This window comes from Phascolarctos cinereus, unplaced genomic scaffold (genome assembly GCF_003287225.1).
Source record: "Phascolarctos cinereus isolate Bilbo 61053 unplaced genomic scaffold, phaCin_HiC Scaffold_4;HRSCAF=312, whole genome shotgun sequence".
NCBI lineage: Eukaryota > Metazoa > Chordata > Mammalia > Diprotodontia > Phascolarctidae > Phascolarctos > Phascolarctos cinereus.
Window position 1 is genome coordinate 366,602,704 of NW_027555847.1, and position 20,975 is coordinate 366,623,678.

The window sequence follows — 20,975 nt, forward strand, 5'->3', positions numbered from 1 at the left end:
AGTGAGTACAGTGAGGAGCAGCTAGGCCTTCACTCAATGTTTATTGACAGTAATGAGGTGGGTAATTATAATACATGCTGCCTGTTTTCTCAGTTGTCTTAGATGGGCCTTGAGGTAGGAAGCATTTTTAGGATTGTATATATCTGTTGACTGCTCTAGCTAGCATTGGTTTTTTCACAGAGGCAATATTGAAATATTCAAAAAGAACTGTGGGCTCATTGCTGTGGGTGTTCCTTGCAGTGATGCACGTTGCTATTCATCCATGCCTGCCCATCCTTAGCAATTCTTGTGCACATCATTCTACAGGTTAGAATGTAAGCTTGCCTATTAGATGTAAGCTCTTGGAGTAAGAATTGTTTCATTCTTAGTATATTTGTATCCTCAGTACCTAGGGGAGTGCCTCACACATGCCAGGTGCTTAATAAATGCTTGTTGATTGAAATTCTCCGTAGCAAGTCTGTTTGATACATCAGGAGCTTCTTTTTGTTTCTCTTGGTAGTAAGAAGATACAGGGGAAAGCAGATAAGCTATCCACTAGTTATCCCTTACTTTTGCCATATGACTTAACCAGTCATGTTTTTTAATTGTACATTTCTTTGACTGCATCCTTTACTCTGATTCAGACCCACTGAACACATCCCTGTTGGCTCTCTGATACAAGGAAGAATAAAATCCTTGCTAGTTAGCATTGTTTAAAGCCTAATAATTTCAAGGGAAGAGGTGTAGAAATGCATCACTTAGTTCTGTTACTGTTCTCAGTATCTTGATACTATCCCCTCCTACTAGATAGCTAGATCTTATATATTTACCTGTATCTAAAAATTTTCCACCATGAAACTTTGTGTATCATCGGTTGATCTCTACTCTCAATTCTTATTTAATTTGGCTCTTTAATCTTACCCAATTTATGATTAAGGATAAAAATGTTTTTAAGAGAAACAAAAGAGAAGATTGTCCTTTACTCTTACATATGGCCAGAATGCATCCCCACCACTTTTCAGCATTTAATTACTTAAAGAAAAACAAAACAGTCTTCAGAAACAAATTAGGTAGTTGGTGCTGGTACATGATGTTGGTTTTCAGTGGGCCCCTGCTTAGCTCCTAGGACTATTGGTGGAATTGGAACCTTAGTTCTGAATGGGCAAATGTCCAACAAATGTCTCTCTCTCTCTCTCTCTCTCTCACCCCTTCTCTCTCTCTCTCTCTCTCTCTCTCTCTCTCTCTCTCTCTCTCTCTCTCTCTCTCTCTCTGTCTCTCTCTCTCTCACCCCCCTCTCTTCTCTCTCTCTCTCTCTCTCTCTCTCTCTCTCTCTCTCTCTCTCTCTCTGTCTCTAATTCCATCATCATGTTGATCATGAGGGAATTTACTCCTGGGAAAGAGCTTAAAAAAAACCCACCAGAATTCTGAATAGTTTCTTTCTAAATTCACCATCTGGAGAGCCTGTGATTGATTAGCTTTGGCCTCACCATTAAGTGTCAATATAATCAATGGGAATTACTATGCTAGGGTCATTACATGGATAGTTTGCCTGCTGTGTAAATAAAAATGAAATTGTTTAAAATTTGAGGGAGAGAATGAAAGCGAAAATAAGGAATGTCAATTTGTTTGTTAGAAAAATTGGAGGCCATTGAAATGACAGTTTTTGGAAGTGTGGAGCAGTTTGGCTAAGAATAGGAATGAAGGATATTTTTTTCCAGTTTATCATATCCAGAGTGAAGAAGTGTTAATCCCTTTCTCTTGCTTGCATACATTGCCGTTAGTGCCTACTTTACATATGTAAACATCGGAAGAGAAAAGTAGATATCTGTTACCTGGAGGAGGTTTTTTTAAAGAGGAAAACAAAAATTTACACACCTTTTTTTTTAAATTTCTGTTGACAGGTAAAACAGAAAGGGGTTCATACTCGTCTTATGGGAGAGAATCAAACTTACAGGGTTGCCACCAGGTAAGTGATAATCTATGCAGTGGGAGAGGTTGTGATAAATAGCCTGGTAAATTAGTTTGTTTTGTAAAGTAGATTATGCATTTTAGATTTTGACACAGCTATTCATTGCATGTTTGCGGGTGACTATTTCTTTTAAAATACTAAGTAATGAATCACGTTCTATTCTCAATCTGTAACCTCAGCTTTTGTCCTACCTTCTCACACTCAGTCACTGGTTTGAATTTGTATTTAGAGCCACCCTTCAGTGTCCCAGTGATGATGTTTGTAAACTAGTAATGCTTTTTTTTATAAGGGTTCCATTGGAACAATTTCTTCATAATTCGGCAACTTCTAGAATGATGAAACTCCCAACACCATGGAGCATGTGTCAGACCCTGGTTTTGGTGGCTATTGCCATAAATTATAGTTTTCGTAGAGACTGTATGATGTTGTGTGAAAACAGGGTTGTATTGAGGGATAAAAATGTCTGTGAAAATATGATTTGTTGTCCCTTTTTGTTTCTGAATTGTTTTTGGCTGGAAGTCAAGGCCAGCAGGCTAACAGCAAAGCCGTCTCAAGGGAAGCATGCGTGAGCTAGAAAAATAAGAGGACTTTAATTAAATAATAAAATGCCAATGTAATACAAAGGTATAGCATGTGTGTATTTGTGCCTCTGTGCACTCTGCATTTGCATACTTTTAACTCTCCAGAGAGAGACTGATTCTAAAAATACTATCAATAGCCAAAAGTCTAAGCTTTCTTTTTAAGACAATTGAGTTTTTGAAAGATGCTTTCTCTTTAATTTCAGCATTGGTATTAATAACATGTTTAAAACTCTTTCATATTTTTTAAAAGCACAGACTTTTATTTTTATTAGTGCATAGATATGTTACTTTGGGAAACTTCAAAGAATTTAATAACCCTTTTTAATATTCAGGGTCTTTCACTGGGTTATTATTCCTCCAAACAGAATGCATGTTCTTATTGTGTTAGATTGGGAATGCATGCTCTTTTGAACTCCTTCATCACCTATCTTCTTTAATGATATAGAAAATTTTGTTCTTGAATTTTTAAAACAACTTCTTTCGTTTAGCTCAGAAAACTGTAAACAAAAACTAGTTCTAGGAATTGAATGAAGCCCATGTAGTTATCTTCATTATCTATCACTAATACACCTCTAAAGGTGGAATTAGGGTTGTCCCTGTGCATCTGTTTCCTTTTTCAAGTTTTGCCTGTTCCATTGCGCCCCCAGTTCAGTCATATTCTGCACATAAAGGATTGTGGAGATGAGATAAATTGTGGCTTGGTTAAGGACTAATGCAGCACATGTTGTAGAGTGCAGTTCATGGCAGTTTGTTTGGAAAGAATTCTGCAGGAAAGAAATTTACAGCGCTTCCAGTGTAGCGGAAACATCTTTGGAATGTGAGTGCAAATGTTCGGGGTAGATAGCTTGGGTGACAAGCCTCTTAATGCTGTGTCTCTAGTGTAAAGCTTTCAATTCCTGTAGAAGGTCCTATTCCTGTGTATCTGGTTTCTGAGGGTCAAGGCAGAGATCATTAAAGTTTTGGGGAGAAGAAGGTTGACAACATCCTTCCTTTTTGCAGATGGTGATGGAATAGGTCTGTGTTTTCACTGGGCCCCTTTTGTTGGTCAATGAGAGAATAGGCGTGCTTGCCCCTGCATCCTTTCTTACTAATAGGAATTGGCGTGATTCCTTACAGACACAAAGATTTCCTCTGCTGACTAAGCGAGAGGCCCCTTAACTTGTGAAATCATCATTCAGACTGCTTGAGTCTGACTGTTTATGTATAGGAATACATACAGTAGGTTTGCAGGGAACACTTTCCTCTGGTGAAACTGCAGTGGTGCCTTTTTCAAGGACAAGGTGAGATGGAAAGCTGGGAGGGGCTGAAGGGTAAGGGTGAAGGTAGTTCATTGTATGTTGTTTGGAATATTGGTCTTGAGAGTATACACATGGGAGTTTGTGTACATATGTGTCCAGGCAATCAATATATGTTAAATACGTAAGTGAGATGGAATGTGTTTTTCTTGTAGTGTAATGATGTGGTGGTCTTCATGTACTAGACAGAAAAGCAACTCTGAACTGTGGAAGATTCCTTCATTCTTATTTCTGCTTGCTGGGTGTAAGTGTTGCATGGATCAGCGATCACCATCCATAGCATCGTCTCAGCAGTAACCATGAATAATATGGTTACTTAGGGACAAAGACACGGCAATAGTTTGGAGCCTCTGGATTTAGGAAATAGAGTCTGAGGGTTATAATATGTTGACATAACTGGTTTTTTTTTTGGTTGGTGAATTTTGAATTTGTATTTTTGCAGAAATGGAGAATGGAACAAGATATGGTATATTCTAAAACATTATTCAGCCTTGTGCCCTTTTATTCAGTGAATCTGGACTGAACCCTCAGCTATGTGAAGCACAGAGAGTGAAGTCCTTGTGTTTTGGGCTTCTTGTCGAAATAGATCATAGTTAAAATGAGTCACCGCTGAAAGAGAAAAGGGTGCTCTCATAGATGAGAAGTGATTTACTTTTCTTTCCTCCCTTTTCCTTCATTACAGAGTTCTTGAAGTGGAGAACGTTTAGATGGCAGGTTCTAAGACTCACCAAAGGCATAATTATGTGTCGGTGAGTCATGTGGACAATATTAGGATGAGTAGTATATAAAGTATAGCTCTGTTAATGTGCATGTATGTGTACTGTAACCCCATGCCAAAGGACTTTCGAACTCTTAAGCTACAGAGAATTAGAAGGAAGCAACAGGTACTATCATTAAAGGGGAGGGGGTATAACAGTATATTGGACAGATCTTAATAATTTCAGTTTTTAATGTCTTTTATTTCTATTGAGGATTTAGTTGTCCAGTTCTTAGCAGTAATAGTGTTAGTCACGTGACTTATACAACTTGTAAGTCTTATAGCAGACAAACAAAAGCCATCATTCTCTCTTTTTATCCTCCAACTATTTTTAATGAAAAGCAGTAATGGGGTAATAGAAAGTTACTGAATCAATCAATTGTGAACTTTCCTGAGATAAACTTGAGCATGTTGTGTTTACTAACCCAGTGTTTTGAGCAAAAGGAAAGAAGAAAATCATAGGGATTTAAAAAAACAGAAAGTGACATTTTAGTTCTTCTCTTACTAAATGATGACAAAACTAATTTAAATCAAATCGGCTTATGGAAATCACACCCAGGGTAAAAACAACCCTGCCAAAATGCAACCTCATACAACTTTTTACTGGCAGAGAGAAGAAAATGTATAATGGAAAGTCTGACAGGAACTAAGTCGAGTGGAAATGAACTTTTTAGTAAGGTGGTCCAAGTTTAGTGCTATAGCTAATGACTGCTTCTTAGCAAGCCTTGCCGGAGACCATGGGAAGACACATTTCTTTCTCCTTTGTGGTCCTGGATGATTTCAGAACCTCATATTTTGCTGAGGTGTCCATTTGCTAATTGGATTGTTGATGTCACTAAGACAGATTATGGAAGTGAATACAGGGACTTTCTTGCATAGGGAAATGGAAGAGGAAAAAACAGTGTTGTCAAATGGTCGTCTACACTTTACTTTTTAATATTTTTATCCAGGAAGTTCAAAGCACTCTAGAGTTGAAGGTAGAAGACCCAAACTCAATGTTTGCCTCTACCTCTGACCTTGGGAATGTCCTTTGTTGTTTTGTCTCGATATTCTCATCCTAAGAAAGGTGATGCTCCTCTCTATATGGAACTGTGGCATTGATGCAGGGAAATAAGTGAAAGAATGTTTGTGAGTTCCCTTGGGACTTAAGGGAATGCGTTGTGCTTCATTGTGATGTTTACTTCGTAAAACCTCTTCAGCTGAGATTGGTCTGAAACCTTTGTTATTCTTTCTGTCTGGTCATATAGGCATTTTTAGATAATGAGAATATTCAAATTAACCATCAGAGCCTTACTTAAGAAAATTCAGATTAAAGCGCTCTGGTACTCCAAGGCTTCACTACACTTATGTTCACAATGGTGGATATATCCAGAGAGGCTAGTGCTTTCAGTTCAAGCTCCCCCGCCCAAATTTATGGAACATAGACTTAGTTTAAATCACATTTTTTTCTATACCTTCATTAACATTCAAGAGATATGTGTACGCTAAGATAGTAATGTATGTTCCTGAAACTGTTAAAAAAGTGGAGCAGTACAGAAATGTTTTGAATGATCGAAGCATTTGCAGTCCTTTTTGAAGTAGCCTTTATTGTTACAAAGTCTGTGTCTGTTAATTTAGGGACAGAATGTGTATTCTATAATAATTTACTCTGCTCATAAAGACATCGTGATAGGCTTGTTACATTTAAAAGTATATTTCATTCTTAAAATAATTGTATTTTTAAAATAAGTTTTGTTGAGGCCTTTTATTTTATATATCATACCTTGTAGAAATATCCTTCGCCACCACCAGAATTAAACCTTCCCTTGTAACAAAGAAAAATTATTAAGTGGAAACACCTGATACAGTGATTTTTTTCTCCCAGTGTTACTTTATGAACATTCTGTCCTACCTGTCCCCCCACCTTTTTAGAGAAGTGAGAAATGCATTTCATTTTCTACCTTCTAGGACCAAGAGTAGTTTTTGAGTTCTTGACAGTTCATTTTCTTTTAGGGATCTTTAGGGATGTTGTTGTAGTCATTGAATAATTATACATTTTTACTCAAGAAATTTGCTTTTAAGTGTTTTAAATTTTTGATGCTTAAAAAATGAGGTAGCAAATATAGATTCCCCACTCCCAATCTGTGAATAATTAAAAACAAGGCCTTTAGAGTTAAAGTCAGCAAGGGAAAGCCCACAAGCAAAGAAGGCACTGACACATTTTGTTTTTTCTGAAATTGATAGTGACCACTGAGAACAGAAATTTTTGCACATTATGTTTTTATTTGAGAGATATATTGTGTTGGAATTGTAATGGTCTGAGACATGGACATTTTTACATGAAAATGTTATGATCATATGCTTTTTTATAAATGATTTGCAGGGAGTAAAGGCTACATCATAATATATAAGCATTTTTCCATTTTATTTATAATTAGAAATATACATATTTTTTCAAGAAAAAAAAATCTTCGTTTTAAAAAGTGTTTTTTCCCCTACCTTACCGAATTTTTTTCTCTTTCATTCTATAAAATTTCTTGATTTCTTTCATGTCTCCAGTCTAGGGGCTACTGTGAAGGTATGTGAAAACACTATGTGATGATAGTTGACTTAGGGGTTAGAGAAACATTCCCCATATCCTACCTTGGATAATTTTATCAATACTAAGCAGTCTCTGTGCCTTTTTAGGTTTTGAGCCCAGCTATCTTGAAATAATTGAATTGGAAAATTGTGGATGACAAAAAGTAATAGAACTTTGTAGCTAGAAGGGCCCTCCGAGATCATTTAGTCTAGCTCATTTTAAAGAAAAGGAAACTTGGGTCTCAGAAAAGTAAAGTTATTTGCAAAGCTCACAGAAGTTAATGGCATACTCAAGACTGCAATCAAAGTTATGTCACTTTTCGTGACACAGTGCTACAGATTATTTACATATATATGTATATGTATATATGTGTGTATAATATGATAAATAAAAATATGATATTTTACATATGTACACACATATATGTAAAATATAATAATGTTCTTATCTGCTCTACTCTGTAAGGTCATAAGTACATTTACTTTTTTTGAGGTTTCTCCAAGTGTTTATCCATTCTGATTGGAGAGAAGAATGGATTAGGGAAAGAGCAAAAAACAGCCAACTTCTCCACTTTAACTTTTTATGATCATTAAAATATTCTGAAGAGTAACATGATATTGTGTGTTTGTAAATTATCTTGAGATCATACAAAGGAAGATATCACAATAAGATCTAGAGAAATGCTCAATATTAATAGAAACATAATCATATTTTCTTAGGAGATTCTTATTCATTCACTATCATATTGTTATAAAATGCTTCATTTCCCTGCCCCCTTCCCCACATCCATCTTTTACTATTAATTTTAGAAACTAGAATTCTAATGTTAGTAGCACTAGCTGACTAAGTAGTCTTTTAATAAATTATTGAGCATGCATGGAGTCTCACTCTCCCTTTATAAGCTAGAAATATCAATAGGTGTCAATTATATAATACAATAATTATGTAGTACAAATATAATTTTATTATAATCACCTTTGCATTTAAGTTGTTAAGTCAATGAGTACCTTACATTTTTAAATAACAGTTTATTGTTCAAAGTGCCTTTAAACATATTTGATCCTTAAAAGTGCTTTATGAAGTGTGTAGTACAAATATTTTTGCCATTTATAGGTGAGTAAACTGAGGCCCTGAGAAGTTAAAAAATTTGCTCAAAGTCACTAGCTAATAAATGACAGAATTGGGATTCAGACTTAGATCTTCTTACACTGAGGATTACTCTCTTTTCACTATACCATACTAAATCATTATTCAGCATACTAAAATTTGTGTTAAGTTTTTTGACAATCCCAGTGGATGTTAACTAAATGAATATTGGGCCAGAAGTGGGTCTACCTTATATTTTTGAATCTGTAGAATGCAGTTCTGTTCCATGTTGTCCCCCTTTGAGTTATACACTGTCATTAGAATGAATCTCGATCTCTCTGGGACTGATTTGGGAGCCCAGGCTGAATCTGGGTCTGCTTAAAGCCACAGCACCCAAATTAGCCCCAGGTGAACTCCAGCAAAAACTTGTTATAGGCATGGGGTATTGCACTACCCCCTAAAACCTGGCCTTCGCTGAGATGTCATTTTGTAGTGCCCTTAAAATTCATCTTGGGTTGTTTCCTTAAAGACTGTGGATTTCTTATAATGGGCATTCTCATTTTATGTAAGGAATAGGTTATGGTTCAAACTCGACTGGGTCAAAAACAAGACATAGTATTATATGAATTAGGCTGTATTACTGATAGAAATTATATGCCCCAAAACTTAACAGCAAAAGACAGATTAAACAGTTAGAATATAATAGCTCTGCCCCCTCTCCTAATTCCCCATCTTGTTAAGAGGGTACACTGAATTTTTAGTTTACAACAGTTGTTAATACACCTTGCCAAATGCTCTTTCCATGACAGCAAAACTAAGAATGCACCTTAAAAACTCAGAAGAATTTTATCCAATAGTTTAAGACAAAAAAGTGAACAGAAAGATTGTTTAAATTGCGTTGGGTTGATTTATGAGACAATATAAGAATGATATTCTAGAATTCAAATTGAAATTTCAGCAGAACCTAGGGATTGACTTCTCAGTTTTTATTGAAAGCAGTAAGGGGGAAAAAAAAAGAAAGCATTAAGGGAATTTTGATAACCACTAGCCATTAGGATTTCAATTCTCCTTCCTAAATCATTACGTGTGATAAGGAAATCTAGTTATTATGACTAAACAAATAATGCAATCAATGTTAAGTCATACCTGTGTACTTCTGTACTTGAATTTCAAAGTAGAATAGCCTCAAGGTTGGTTCTGTGTTGATACTTGGTTATAATAAACCTTGTTCTTCCAGGAACTGGATATGTTATGTGTAAATATGCACACAAGCGAATAGGTATATTCATATAAACGCATATATTTCACTCTTACATCATAAGACCTTTTTTGTCCCGCAGGTGTAAATAAGAAATAGGTAGCATTTATGTAACTGTAAAATTTCAAACCACTTTGCAAATATTTTTTCAATGTAAAAGCTAAAAAGCAGTGTATTTTAATAGTGAATAGGAAATGAGAAAGCCTTTACTTTTTAAAAACATATTTATTTAACCTGCTTAAATACTTAAACATTCTCTTTCCCAAAAAGGGCCACTTCATCAAGAATGTCCATTGGCTTAGGAATCAGGAGATCTGAGTCCTAGTTCTGTCTCTGTCCTTAACAGTCAATGTGCATTTTTTAAACATTGAAGATGCAGTGTTCTTGATTTATTCCTGAAATGAAGACATGTGACCTTAGGTATTTCCTCATCTGTAAAATATAATGGTTGAACTAGACTTTGGAGACCCCTTTTAGCTCTAAATTTCTGTAATTCTGCAAAGCCTAGGTAGTGTAGTAATGATGGAAGCATTCTTAGTTTATAATCATTCCATAGGCTTTTTGATAAATGAATTATCTTCTCTAACATAGTACTTTCATGAAACTAACAGTTTCCGTCCTTGTCCCCCAGCCCCAATCTTACAGTGAAATGTCTCGGTGAATTTGGATTTGTTTTTCTTCTCTAAGAACATTTCCTTTCAATCCCTCACAAGCCATTTTTATGGTATTTGGAAATAGACTTGATTCAACAACAAAAATAGAACCAGAAATATTTCACTTTAGTTTTCAGGTAGTGAACCTCACCTCTCTGGGTCTACATTTGTGGTAGGGGAGAGGAGGGCAGTGCACATGTATATGTATGTGATGTGTGTGTTTACATGCACACGAAATAATCTCTCCTTATTTGTACTTTGCGAACATCAGGGTATTGCATCTTTGCAGTTTTATTGGTGTTGTATACAATAAGTTATTAAATTTCATCTCTGTAATACGCCTGCAGTAAAATAACAAAACATTGCCGCACTTAAGGAACGTGTGTGTGTGTGTGTGTGTGTGTGTGTGTGTGTGTGTGTGTGTGTGTGGTACATTGCTCCCCTCCTCACTCTAGCCCTCCCCCCAACAGCTGCTTACAGATTTCAAGATCCATTGTATATATTCCCTTGAGCCCACCTCTAATAATCGAGATACATCTGCCATTGCAGTATTATAGGCATATGTAGTTTTATTGAAAACTATACCTGTAAAAAATTAAATAACTCCTACCTCAATTAAATTGGCAAGCTACCTTTTGCAAATATCATATTGCAGCTCATTTTATTCTTATATTACAAATGACTAAATGTGTTATTTTTGTTTAGTCAAGTAACTAAGATTTCCTCACACTTTGATGGTAAATGCCTTTCATCCATTATCACTTTTTCCTTTCTTTCCTCCCTGCCTTTACATATACAAATATCATACAAACTATGCTAAGCAAACATTTTGGATTTGACTGCAGTAGTCACAGGCTAAAGATATTCACGGCTAAAGGGTTTGAGCCTGCAGCTTAGCTGCTTCTTAATTTACTCCAGTAAGTGTTAAACATGCACAAGGGCTACAGAATTGGGTTCAGATTGTTTATTATTAACTCATCTTGTGCTTAGGTAAAGGATTTTCAGAATATGTTTTGAGAGTCATCACAACATCATAATAACTCAGTTAGAAAATGATATAGTAATAAAGAGGAAATGCATCGAAGAGCTGATGCAAGGCACTAGGAGTTAGATTATTTAACTCATTTCCTCAACTTGCCCTTTACTCACTGTGAGACTTTGGATCAGTTTGTTCAGCCTTAGCTCTGTTACATCTAAGGCATTTTTCCTCTAAAAGCTTGATAGAAAAACTGTACATTTATTCTACCAAGATGTTTTGAGTAATAATGAGATATTGCATGTTTGTAAACTATTTTGAGCTCATCTAAAGGGAAGTACTACTGTAAAATCCAGAGGGATGTAAAATATTTATACAAATCTTAATGAATCACTATTCAACTATCCAGAATATGTAAAAATACTTCATAATGAATCAGATGTGTGAATATTATAGTGATATCATTAAAAATAACATAAACTAGATTAATAAAACTTCAGAAAAAAATTTTAAATAGAATACCCAAGAGATATAACAAAACTGTCTGTGTTTTCTCATAAAGAAAAAAATTTCCCATCACATCTTTCCTTTTCTGGAAGCAGGTTTTAATATTATTGAAAAAGATAAATAAAGTAAAAGGGGATCAACAGAGACATTGATAAAGTGGTAACAGGTAAGCCATCCACTAAAAAATGGATAGTGTGACAGGTTATATGTTGCTAAAGGGAAGAAAGTATTGTGTAGAAATTGCTTTAGGGGAGTGTCAGGAGTAAAGATGCTATATTGGCAACTGCTCAGGCTAACTATTCAGTTGAGTGTCTAATAATTCATTTCTCGTTTTCATAATACCATGTTTTGAAAACTATGATAATTTCCAGCCAATTCAAGGTAGTTAAGGCAGTCTACTCAATATGTACTTCATTTGATCATCAACAGGAATAGCAGTATCAACACTACAGATACAACCACCAACACCATCATGTTCATCACATCCTATTCTCAAGAGCCTATTTTTATATTCAACTCAACAAATAGTTAAATACTTTTTCCATTCAAGGCTTTGTATAAGACAGTATACTTACTATCCAGTAACAACTGTTACCCTCATGATAGCACTTCAAGGTTTATAAAGTGCTCCCCCCTAGCCCAGAACATTGTTAGCTAGGTACTGTATTTTTGTCTCCATTTTATAGATGAGGAAACTGAGGATTAGAGAGATGAGGTGTTTTGTCTAGGATCACATAACTAGTAATTAGCAAATCTATAATTTGAACTCCTAATTGGTTTCACTGCTTCCAGTCTCTCATTGTCCAATCTATCCTTAACACAACTGCCAAGGGGATATCCTTCAAGCCCGGAACTATGTAACTTCAGTGGTTTCTCTGATGCCTTTTGAAACAAATATAGCATTTAAAATTCCTTTTTAATCCGTCTCTAGCTCTGGCAGCAGTTTACTTTTCCAGAGTTATTGCATATTAACAGCTAGCATTTATATACTGATTAAAGTTTGCAAAGTGATTTATATATGTGTGTATACGCATATGCACATACAAATATATGTTTATGTAAAATTTGATTCTCAGAACAACCTTGTGAGATAGGTACTATTTTAATCTCCATTTTACAGATTAGGAATAATGGAGAGAGGTCAAAACCTTGGCTGAGAGACATTAAGTGATTTTCCTAGGGTCATATACCTAGTAAATTACTTTATTCTTGTTCACTTATTCCACGGTCCAGCCAAACTAGTTTACTTCCTGTCTCTCATATGCCATTCCATCCATATCTCCATCTCTTTTCAAAGGCCATCTTCCATACCTGAAATGCACTCTTGCTTAAACTCAAGCTATTTCCTGTGATAGGCTTTTCCCCACCAAAAATTAACTTTCATATATATATATATATATATATATATAAAGTTAATTTATATATATATATAATATATGTATATATGTGTGTGTATATATGTATATATACACACACATAAACATATACACATATGTGTGTATGTACACACATATATACATATATATGCATATGGGTTATACCTATGTGCATACATGTATTTGTATGTGTATGTAAATAAAAGATGTGCACATATATATAGGAATTTAGACTAAATGGCTAATTTGTATATCATCTTATGTATTTATATTGATACCCATATATTTTTTTCTATGTATGCATGTTCTATATATTTATGGATATATACATTTTCTTGATAGAATATAGGTTCCCTGAGGACAGGGACTACTTTTTTTTCTTTGCTTTGTATTCTCAGTTTCTAAAACAAATCCTGATATATATTAAATATTTGTTAACTGTGGTTGAGTTGCACCATTTCCAGCTAATCTTCCTTGATTACAGATCTTATCCTCTACCTTCTGCTCACCCCTTCAATGTTTCTCTGTTAAATAAAGATCAAACTCCTTGACCTGTTATTCAAGGCCTTCTACAACCCATTGGCCTAAATCCTACTCTTCTAAACTTATCTCACAATACCCATTTTCTCCATGTTCATTGTGCTGTTTTAGAACTGGACCGCTCATCTTCCCTTCTTTAGATATGTCACATTATTTGTCCAGTTCAGTTCAATTAAGCAAGCATATTTATTAAGGGCTTCCTGTTTTCAGAGCACTGTGCTAAACTTTGAGTGAAATACAAAGTTTAGATGAAATAGTGTCTGTGTTCATGTAGTTTGCAGACTAGTAATATTAAGTCTAGAATCCACCTCCTATTCCCTCCTCTTACAACCCTTTTGAAATCCTGCCTGTCTTTTTAAGGCTCACCTTAAATGCCACTTTCTCCATAATAAATCTGTTCCTGATCTCTCAAGTTGGAAGTTCTGTTTTTTTTCCTTTGGCCCTTGCATAGCAAGTTGTATCTTTTTTTTTTATTATTTCATCATAGTCTATTCTTCATTATAAAAATTATACAGTTTTCAGTGCTAGACTGCAAATTCTACGCTTGTAATATTTTAATTATCCATCTCCCATCACAGCTGAGAATGAGAATAGTGCTCTGCTTGGAGTAGTCAGTTAACAAATGGGTTTTGAAAGGATAGACTGTTGGATAGCAAGAAGGAAGAATGATAGAATCATATATTTAGCGTATGGGGATCATCTAGTGCAACTCCCTCATTTTGTAGCCGAGCAGACGTAGGCTCAAAGAACTTAAGTAATTTGTCCCACAAGACAGAAGGAAGGACAAAAATGACCATAAAGAAAACTGGAGCAGGAAATAAACAGAATAATAGGAGGCAAAGAGCATAGTCTTTGTATAGGAAGTTTTCTACTTAAGAAAAGTTGAATTGTAAGTGATTCTCCATACAACTGAAACCACCCCACCACTAATGATGAAGGCAGAGACTTTCATTTTTGGCTTTGTGTCCCTAATACTTGGTATTTATTAAGCACTTCATAAATACTTGGTGATTGATTATTAGGATTTTGGCTAGATTATCTTTTCTCTTACAGATATAATTTCCTTAGAAGTTCTGTTTCTTATGGGCAAAAATTTTGCCATCATCATAAATACCTCTTGACCATTTTCTATTTTCCCTGGACCCTTTGGGATTAATGGTTTATCCTTCTGAAGAAAGTGGATCTTATGTGGAGTTTTTAAACAGGAAACATCTTGGTATATGAGAGGAGATAGAGATTTTCAAATATTAGTGACTGCTTTTAAATGTCTGTAAACACTAGATTAAAGATGTGTGGATACATAGAAAGATGACCGGAAATCAATGAGCAAAGATCATTTCTCTATAGAATAGAGCTAGCTGGAGAATGGCTTTAGAACTGTGGTCATAACTTTGATTATATGTTGAAGGGAGTAACTTCATCTGAGCAGATGTTTAGGGAAGGTGATTGAAAGGAGGAGATGCTAGAGGAGATGAAGGACTACTGAGACAGAAGTGCAGCTAATGGTGAAAAAATTTAAATCAGTATATAAAGTTCTCTTACCTGTTTTTTCCCTTTCCTTTACCTTCTTCTGTTTCTTAAGGACACAGTAGGGCCTGAAGATAAACATCTGGGAGAGAAACAATACTGCCCTGAATACTTTCTGAATGATGACTTCTTTGTCTATGGAAAATATTTGTTTTCTTCTAACTTTGTCCTATTAAAGAATAAGAATCTCTGCTCAGAATACTAGGGCAAGAAGTTTGTACGTTCAGGGGTGATATTGTAATATGCCTGAAAGAACACTGGATTTGGAGTTAAAGGACTTGGGTTTGCTGCTCTGGGAGCATAATGAGAGTAGGTTTGGCTGCTGACTTACCTATGTGACCTTGGGCAAGTAGCTTAACAAGTTCAAGCTTTGGTTTCCTGTAAAATAACAAGGCTTTACTAGATGACCTCTAAGGGCTCCTCTAGCTTTAAACTCTGATCCTAAAATACTGTAACTTATTTCCTTCTTCAGCCACTATTGATGCTGTTGCCTCTCCAGTTTCCACATCACTCTTGCCCACAGCTGGGACTAATGATAGGGTTGCAGGCACAAGTGAAGTGCAGATGCACCTCTCAAAGAACTCCAAATGATGTGCACTGTCTAGCAAGAGGCAGCAGCAATACTTGAAAATATTTCTTTGGCAAGAATGTACTAAACAGCTAAATTTCAGCAACAATAGCACCTCCTTGGCCATACCCATTGTTACTAGGTAAGCTTTAATAACTTAAAGCTACACTAAAACTTTTAGAACATCTTGTATATGAATGCACAGAGAAGCCAGGCCTGATGAGAACTACAAAGAAACTTCTTCCATATGGATTTTTACTCTTTCCTTTCTCCTCCCCTTCATTACAATAATTCTTCCCTTTTCTCAGTTTTCCATTAAATTAGTCTTTTTTTAAAAAAATGTTTTTGAGATTTGTCATGGGCAAAGATGTGAATACTATTGTTCATAGAGAACTAGAGAAAAAGAGAGGTTGAGTCAATACCTGGGGCATTGTAGCAGGAAGAAAGGGCAATATTGAAATAAGGCAAAGTTCAAACTATTACCAGAATTTGGTTGAAATTGTCCTTGTTTAAAACAACATTCAATTGTTTAAGATTTTTACTCTCTAGGATGATAGGCAAGGTGTTCTATCCTGTGTCTTTTGCCAAATCTCTGCTCTTTATTCCCATCTATTGCCGCCCATCAACCTGCATCTCCAAAAAACAAAAGATAGATGTAAGTGAATACATTTTCTGTCATTATTCAAAAATGTATATTAGGCTAGTCTGTTAGGTAATTATTCAAGTTTATTAAGAACTTACTATGTTTTTGACAGTGTGCTGAACACTGAGGATACAATGACAAAAATGAAGTAATCCCTACTTTCAATGAGATTATATTATATCAGTGGAGATAACATGTATATGTATGAGTATACAAAAAAGAAATACATGACAATTTGTTTGGAGGGGTAGCAATTGTAGCTGGGAGTCTCAGGAAAGGTAAATTACTGAACATTGTGATATAGTGGATAGAGCACAGATTGTAGTCAGAAGACCTGTGTTTGAATTGTCGCTGTCTGATCTTGAGGAAGAGAGAATCACTTAACATCTCTGGGTCTGCTTTTACTTCCCTATAAAATGATGGTGTTGAGCATATGAGCACTGAGGTTCCTTCCCACTCTAAATCCTATAATCCTGTGGGAATTGTATAACTAATAATGAGTTAGGTAGAGTCATCTACAAATAATATAGTTAGCACAGACTCGCAAATGAGTGAAAACATGAGCATTTAAAGATGTGCACACTGTCAGCTCACATTCTGGGTGAGCACTATTGGTGAGGATTGAACTTTTATAGGCAAACTGATTAGCCAAACAGTTGTCACCACTGCTTCTGCTCATGCCTTCTCATTGGCCTACAGTGTGTGAGTGCACAGTCTAACTGACAGCTGTCTGTTGTCAGTGTGCCATCTTGGCTGTCTTTAACATTGATTGAACAACAACACAGACATCTGTAGAGCTATCTGGAGCTCTGACAGGGATGCCCTGCCTGCCAACACTGATTTGATTTGGGGGGCCTGGTACTCAGAAGAGAATATCCTTGAGGAACTTGGAAGGGTTGAACCACTTGTCCATCTTATGTTTGGATAAATTGTCAATAAAGCCAGCCTTGAGGAGACTAGAATACTGAGTCTTTGGTGACTGGGACAGTGAGATCCAGTTTTGCATGGCACCAACTAGTTTCTGAAGACACTAACGCTGTATGATTCTTCAGATTGGCAACTAGTTTTGTGCTGTCAAATAGTTTGAGTAATTAGAAAATGAACAGGATGTGAAGCTTGGTTTTAAGAAAACTGGATCTGAGTTCTGGGTAAGATGACAGCATGAAAGGAAGCAGAGGTCCCTACCTTTCTCACATATTCTCCAGTAATGATCTAAAAATGATAAAGAAATCCAAAGAGAAACATTACTGAGCCTCTTCACTGAGCACAAGACTTTGTAAAAGTCAGGAGCTACAGCAGTTGAAGAGGAAAGCCAGACATGAGCTCAGGTTAACAGGTCAGAAGACCCATAGCAGTGCCTTGACCAAGAAAAGACCTTAGGAGAAGGAAGACCATGTCAATACCATGGTCAAGGGCAGCCAATGATAGAAATTTAACTGAAGACACTGAAGTTTGTCAGTTCTCTGAGCCCTGATACATCAGAGAAAGTGAAAGCCAGCATCCAGGAGCCCAGGAAATTAAGATCATATGCACACAGGGCATGACCATGTCCATCCCAGAATGCAAGAGGAGGAGATCAAGCTTGATCATGGCTCAGAATCCCAAATTGAGAACTAAGGTTGGAGATAGGAATAAACAGAAGATGACAATGACTAATATGTAGAAATATTATGGATTGAGAGAAAACTAAAGAAAAACCAGAAAGAGAATTACTTCACATATATGAGTAGATCCTCTGGGGGGAAAAAACAATCATTTGGCTACAGGGGCTATAAGAGTACTTAGAAAAAATGAAGCAGAAGATTAAAAATTAAAATTCCTCCTCTGGAGGAATAAAAATAAAAAGAAACTAAATAGCATAGAACAGAAAGTAGAAAGTCTTAGCTGACTGCTTGAAATTCAAATAAAGAAAGCAGAACTTAATGGCTTTATAAGAAAACAAGAAATATTAGAACAAAATTAGAAGTTTTTTTTAAAGGAAAAAAATGTTAGTTATCAACTATTTTTAAAAAGTGACTTTGAAAACAGGTTACAGAAAGATAAATTAAGAAACTTTAGATTCCCTGAAAACCAGGACAAAAAAAAAAGCCATGACAACATATTTTAAGAAATCACAAATGAGATTCAGAGGGCAAGGTAGAAATCTACCAGTCACCTTTTGAAATGAAATATCATAAGCAAAATCCATAGCTTCTACGTCAAAGAAAAAAAAATGTTGCCAATGCACCAAACAAAGTAATCGTAGTGCCAAAGAACCAGTCAGGATTGCATAATACTTCACAGCAGCAATTCTAAAGAAATGAATCTTGGAATAAAATATGTGAAAAGGTGAATGATAAAGGTGTACAACCAAGAATGGCTTAACCTACAAGACTGAATATAATCCTATATGAATAAAAAAAAACAAAATGAAGATGTTTTTAGTATTTCTGATGAAAAGATCAGAACTGAGTAGAAACTTTGAAATGAAAACACAGGATTCAAGAGAAACCACAGTAAATGCATTTGAACAACTGACAGGGTCTAACTAATGCTAAATTGCTTTTATCCTAATAGAGTGGAAAGAGACAAATGGATCTTTAGAATCCTAACATCCTCAGGGATTGCAGAGGGAATTATATTAGACATATAGTGGGAGTAGGGGTTATTTTGTTTTATATTTATGACCTTAAGAGAGGGAAGAAAAAGAAGGTAATATGTGAGGGAAGATATGAGGAAGAAGGGGGTAGAACTTCCCATGTTTCATAATTGGGTGCTGGAGAAGAAAAGTATACAAACATAGAAGAAAGAATGACAGAAGTATACATCACATGTTTCTCATTCTTATCTGAACTGGACAAGGAGGATTCCTAACATATACCCCCCCACACATACACACACACTCTCCTCCCCTTTCCAAACCCACTCCACATGAAGTGTTTTGTATAGTAACAAGTCAGATTCACCAATGAAATAGGTGGGGATTGGAAAAGGGTAAAGAGGGAGGAGAATAGTCATAAGCATAACAAACTAATAAAAGTAGATCATAAAAGGGGGATCAAAAAGAAAGAAAGCATAAGAAATTGTTTGGGGGGGTTGAGGAAGAGAAGGGAAATTGACTAGAAGCAAATCTCTTTAATTATAGGTCACTACTATTTATCACATTCCTTCTATATCACTGCCTTCTTCTGTGGAAAGAATGCAACAAAAGACAAGGAGAAGAAAAATTATAAGAGGATATGATGGAGAAAAATAAACAATGAATAATGAAATAAACATGAACAGAAAGTATGAACTTATATAAAGGAAGAGTACACTAGCATGAATAAGAAAATAAAATCCAACATCATGTTGTTTATTTTTTTAAAAAGTAGATAAAGCATAAAGACTCACAAGGAGCCAAAATAAGGAGTTGGAGCAAAATATGTTATATTTTGCGAACTCAGAAAAGGAAAGATAGCAGTCATGATCTCAGACAAGAAACCATAAAAACAAACAAAAACAAAAACAAACTACGTGGTTAAAAGATAAAGAGACTTTGCATTTCACTTAAGGGCACCATAGATAATTAAATAATACAAATACTTAATATATGTGCACCAGATGTTATTGTATCCAAATACTTAAAGAAAAAGGTAATCACATTGCGCAGAATGAATGAGTCAATAAATAAAGCATTTTATTGAGTGATTTCTCTGTGTAAAGGACTGTCCTAAGTGCTGATAATAAAATAGAAAAATAATCCAGTTCTTACTCTCAAGGAGCTCACATTCTAATGGGGGAGAGAATGTATATGGAAAGTTTCAGGGCAAATCATTTGGAAAGGTCTTATTGACCTAAGGGTATAGCAGCAGAGCAGATGGTAATGCCACTTTAATGTCATTTTCACTGATAAAATCATGTCATTTCCTGATGTTGAACTGTTTGATAGTTCCAAGGACTTTGGTGACAAGAACTTTTTTTGGGGGGGGGTATTGGGAGGAGATAGAAGTCTCCAGTCCCTGTGGATATAGCACGTGAGGGATTGTTTGTCAGGATGCTAACTGCAAGCACTGGACTGAAAGCATTACTATTCCAATGTGATGGTGGTTTGACTTGTCTGGGATATGTTGCCTCCTGGGTCTCTGAGGTTGCCCCACTATCTCCGTCACAGATAGACTAGTATACTTTCCCTGTGAGTGGAGATGGTTGTCACTTTCTCCATTATAGCTGCTTCCCTGGATGATGGCTGAGAGGGATTGACTGGGAGTGCTTTTATTCCCAGGGCTCTGGTGCTCATCTGCCTGTTGGTAGCAATAAACCTTCAATTGTTGCTGGTGGTGACAAGAAAGGTATGTAACTTCTCAGCAATCATTTTTTCCTCCAGTGATGCCTGGGCTGAAAGCAGATCTAGTGGCCTGGATGACGTTGTTGTTCTAAATGCTCTTGGGGTCAGAGTTCTGGGCTTTTCTCCATGATGGCCTGAGAGGAGATGGTGGTCAAGGTGATAGTGGTGGTACTTTGACCAGTCTGACACATGCTGCCTCACATCTCTCCCTCAGGGTGCCCTGCTGCTTTTAGCTAGGCTGTTGTGCTGATCTTCGTGTGTGGTAGGTGGTTGGTAGTTGGTGGGATGCCTAGCCTCTTCTCTACTGGAGTTGCTTCCCCAGATGATGGCTGTGAAGGCTGCACCAGTGGTCTGAGAGGTGCTGCCACTCCCAGGGTTCTTGTGCCTATTTTTC

At 36.0% G+C, this 20,975-nt stretch overlaps 1 protein-coding gene across 8 annotated transcripts in view; it reads left to right on the forward strand.

The window, feature by feature from the left end:
* Nucleotides 1-20,975, forward strand: part of TCF4 (transcription factor 4) — a 443,926-nt gene that overhangs the window by 223,028 nt on the left and 199,923 nt on the right. For 7 of the 8 annotated variants that reach the window (XM_078153252.1, XM_078153254.1, XM_078153251.1 and 4 more), the window contains one exon: nucleotides 1,881-1,945. In XM_078153252.1, coding sequence (XP_078009378.1) covers nucleotides 1,881-1,945 — 65 coding nt within the window. Of the gene's footprint in view, nucleotides 1-1,880; nucleotides 1,946-3,734; nucleotides 3,810-20,975 lie in introns of those variants that run through there. The other variant, XM_078153256.1, reaches the window with a different exon arrangement.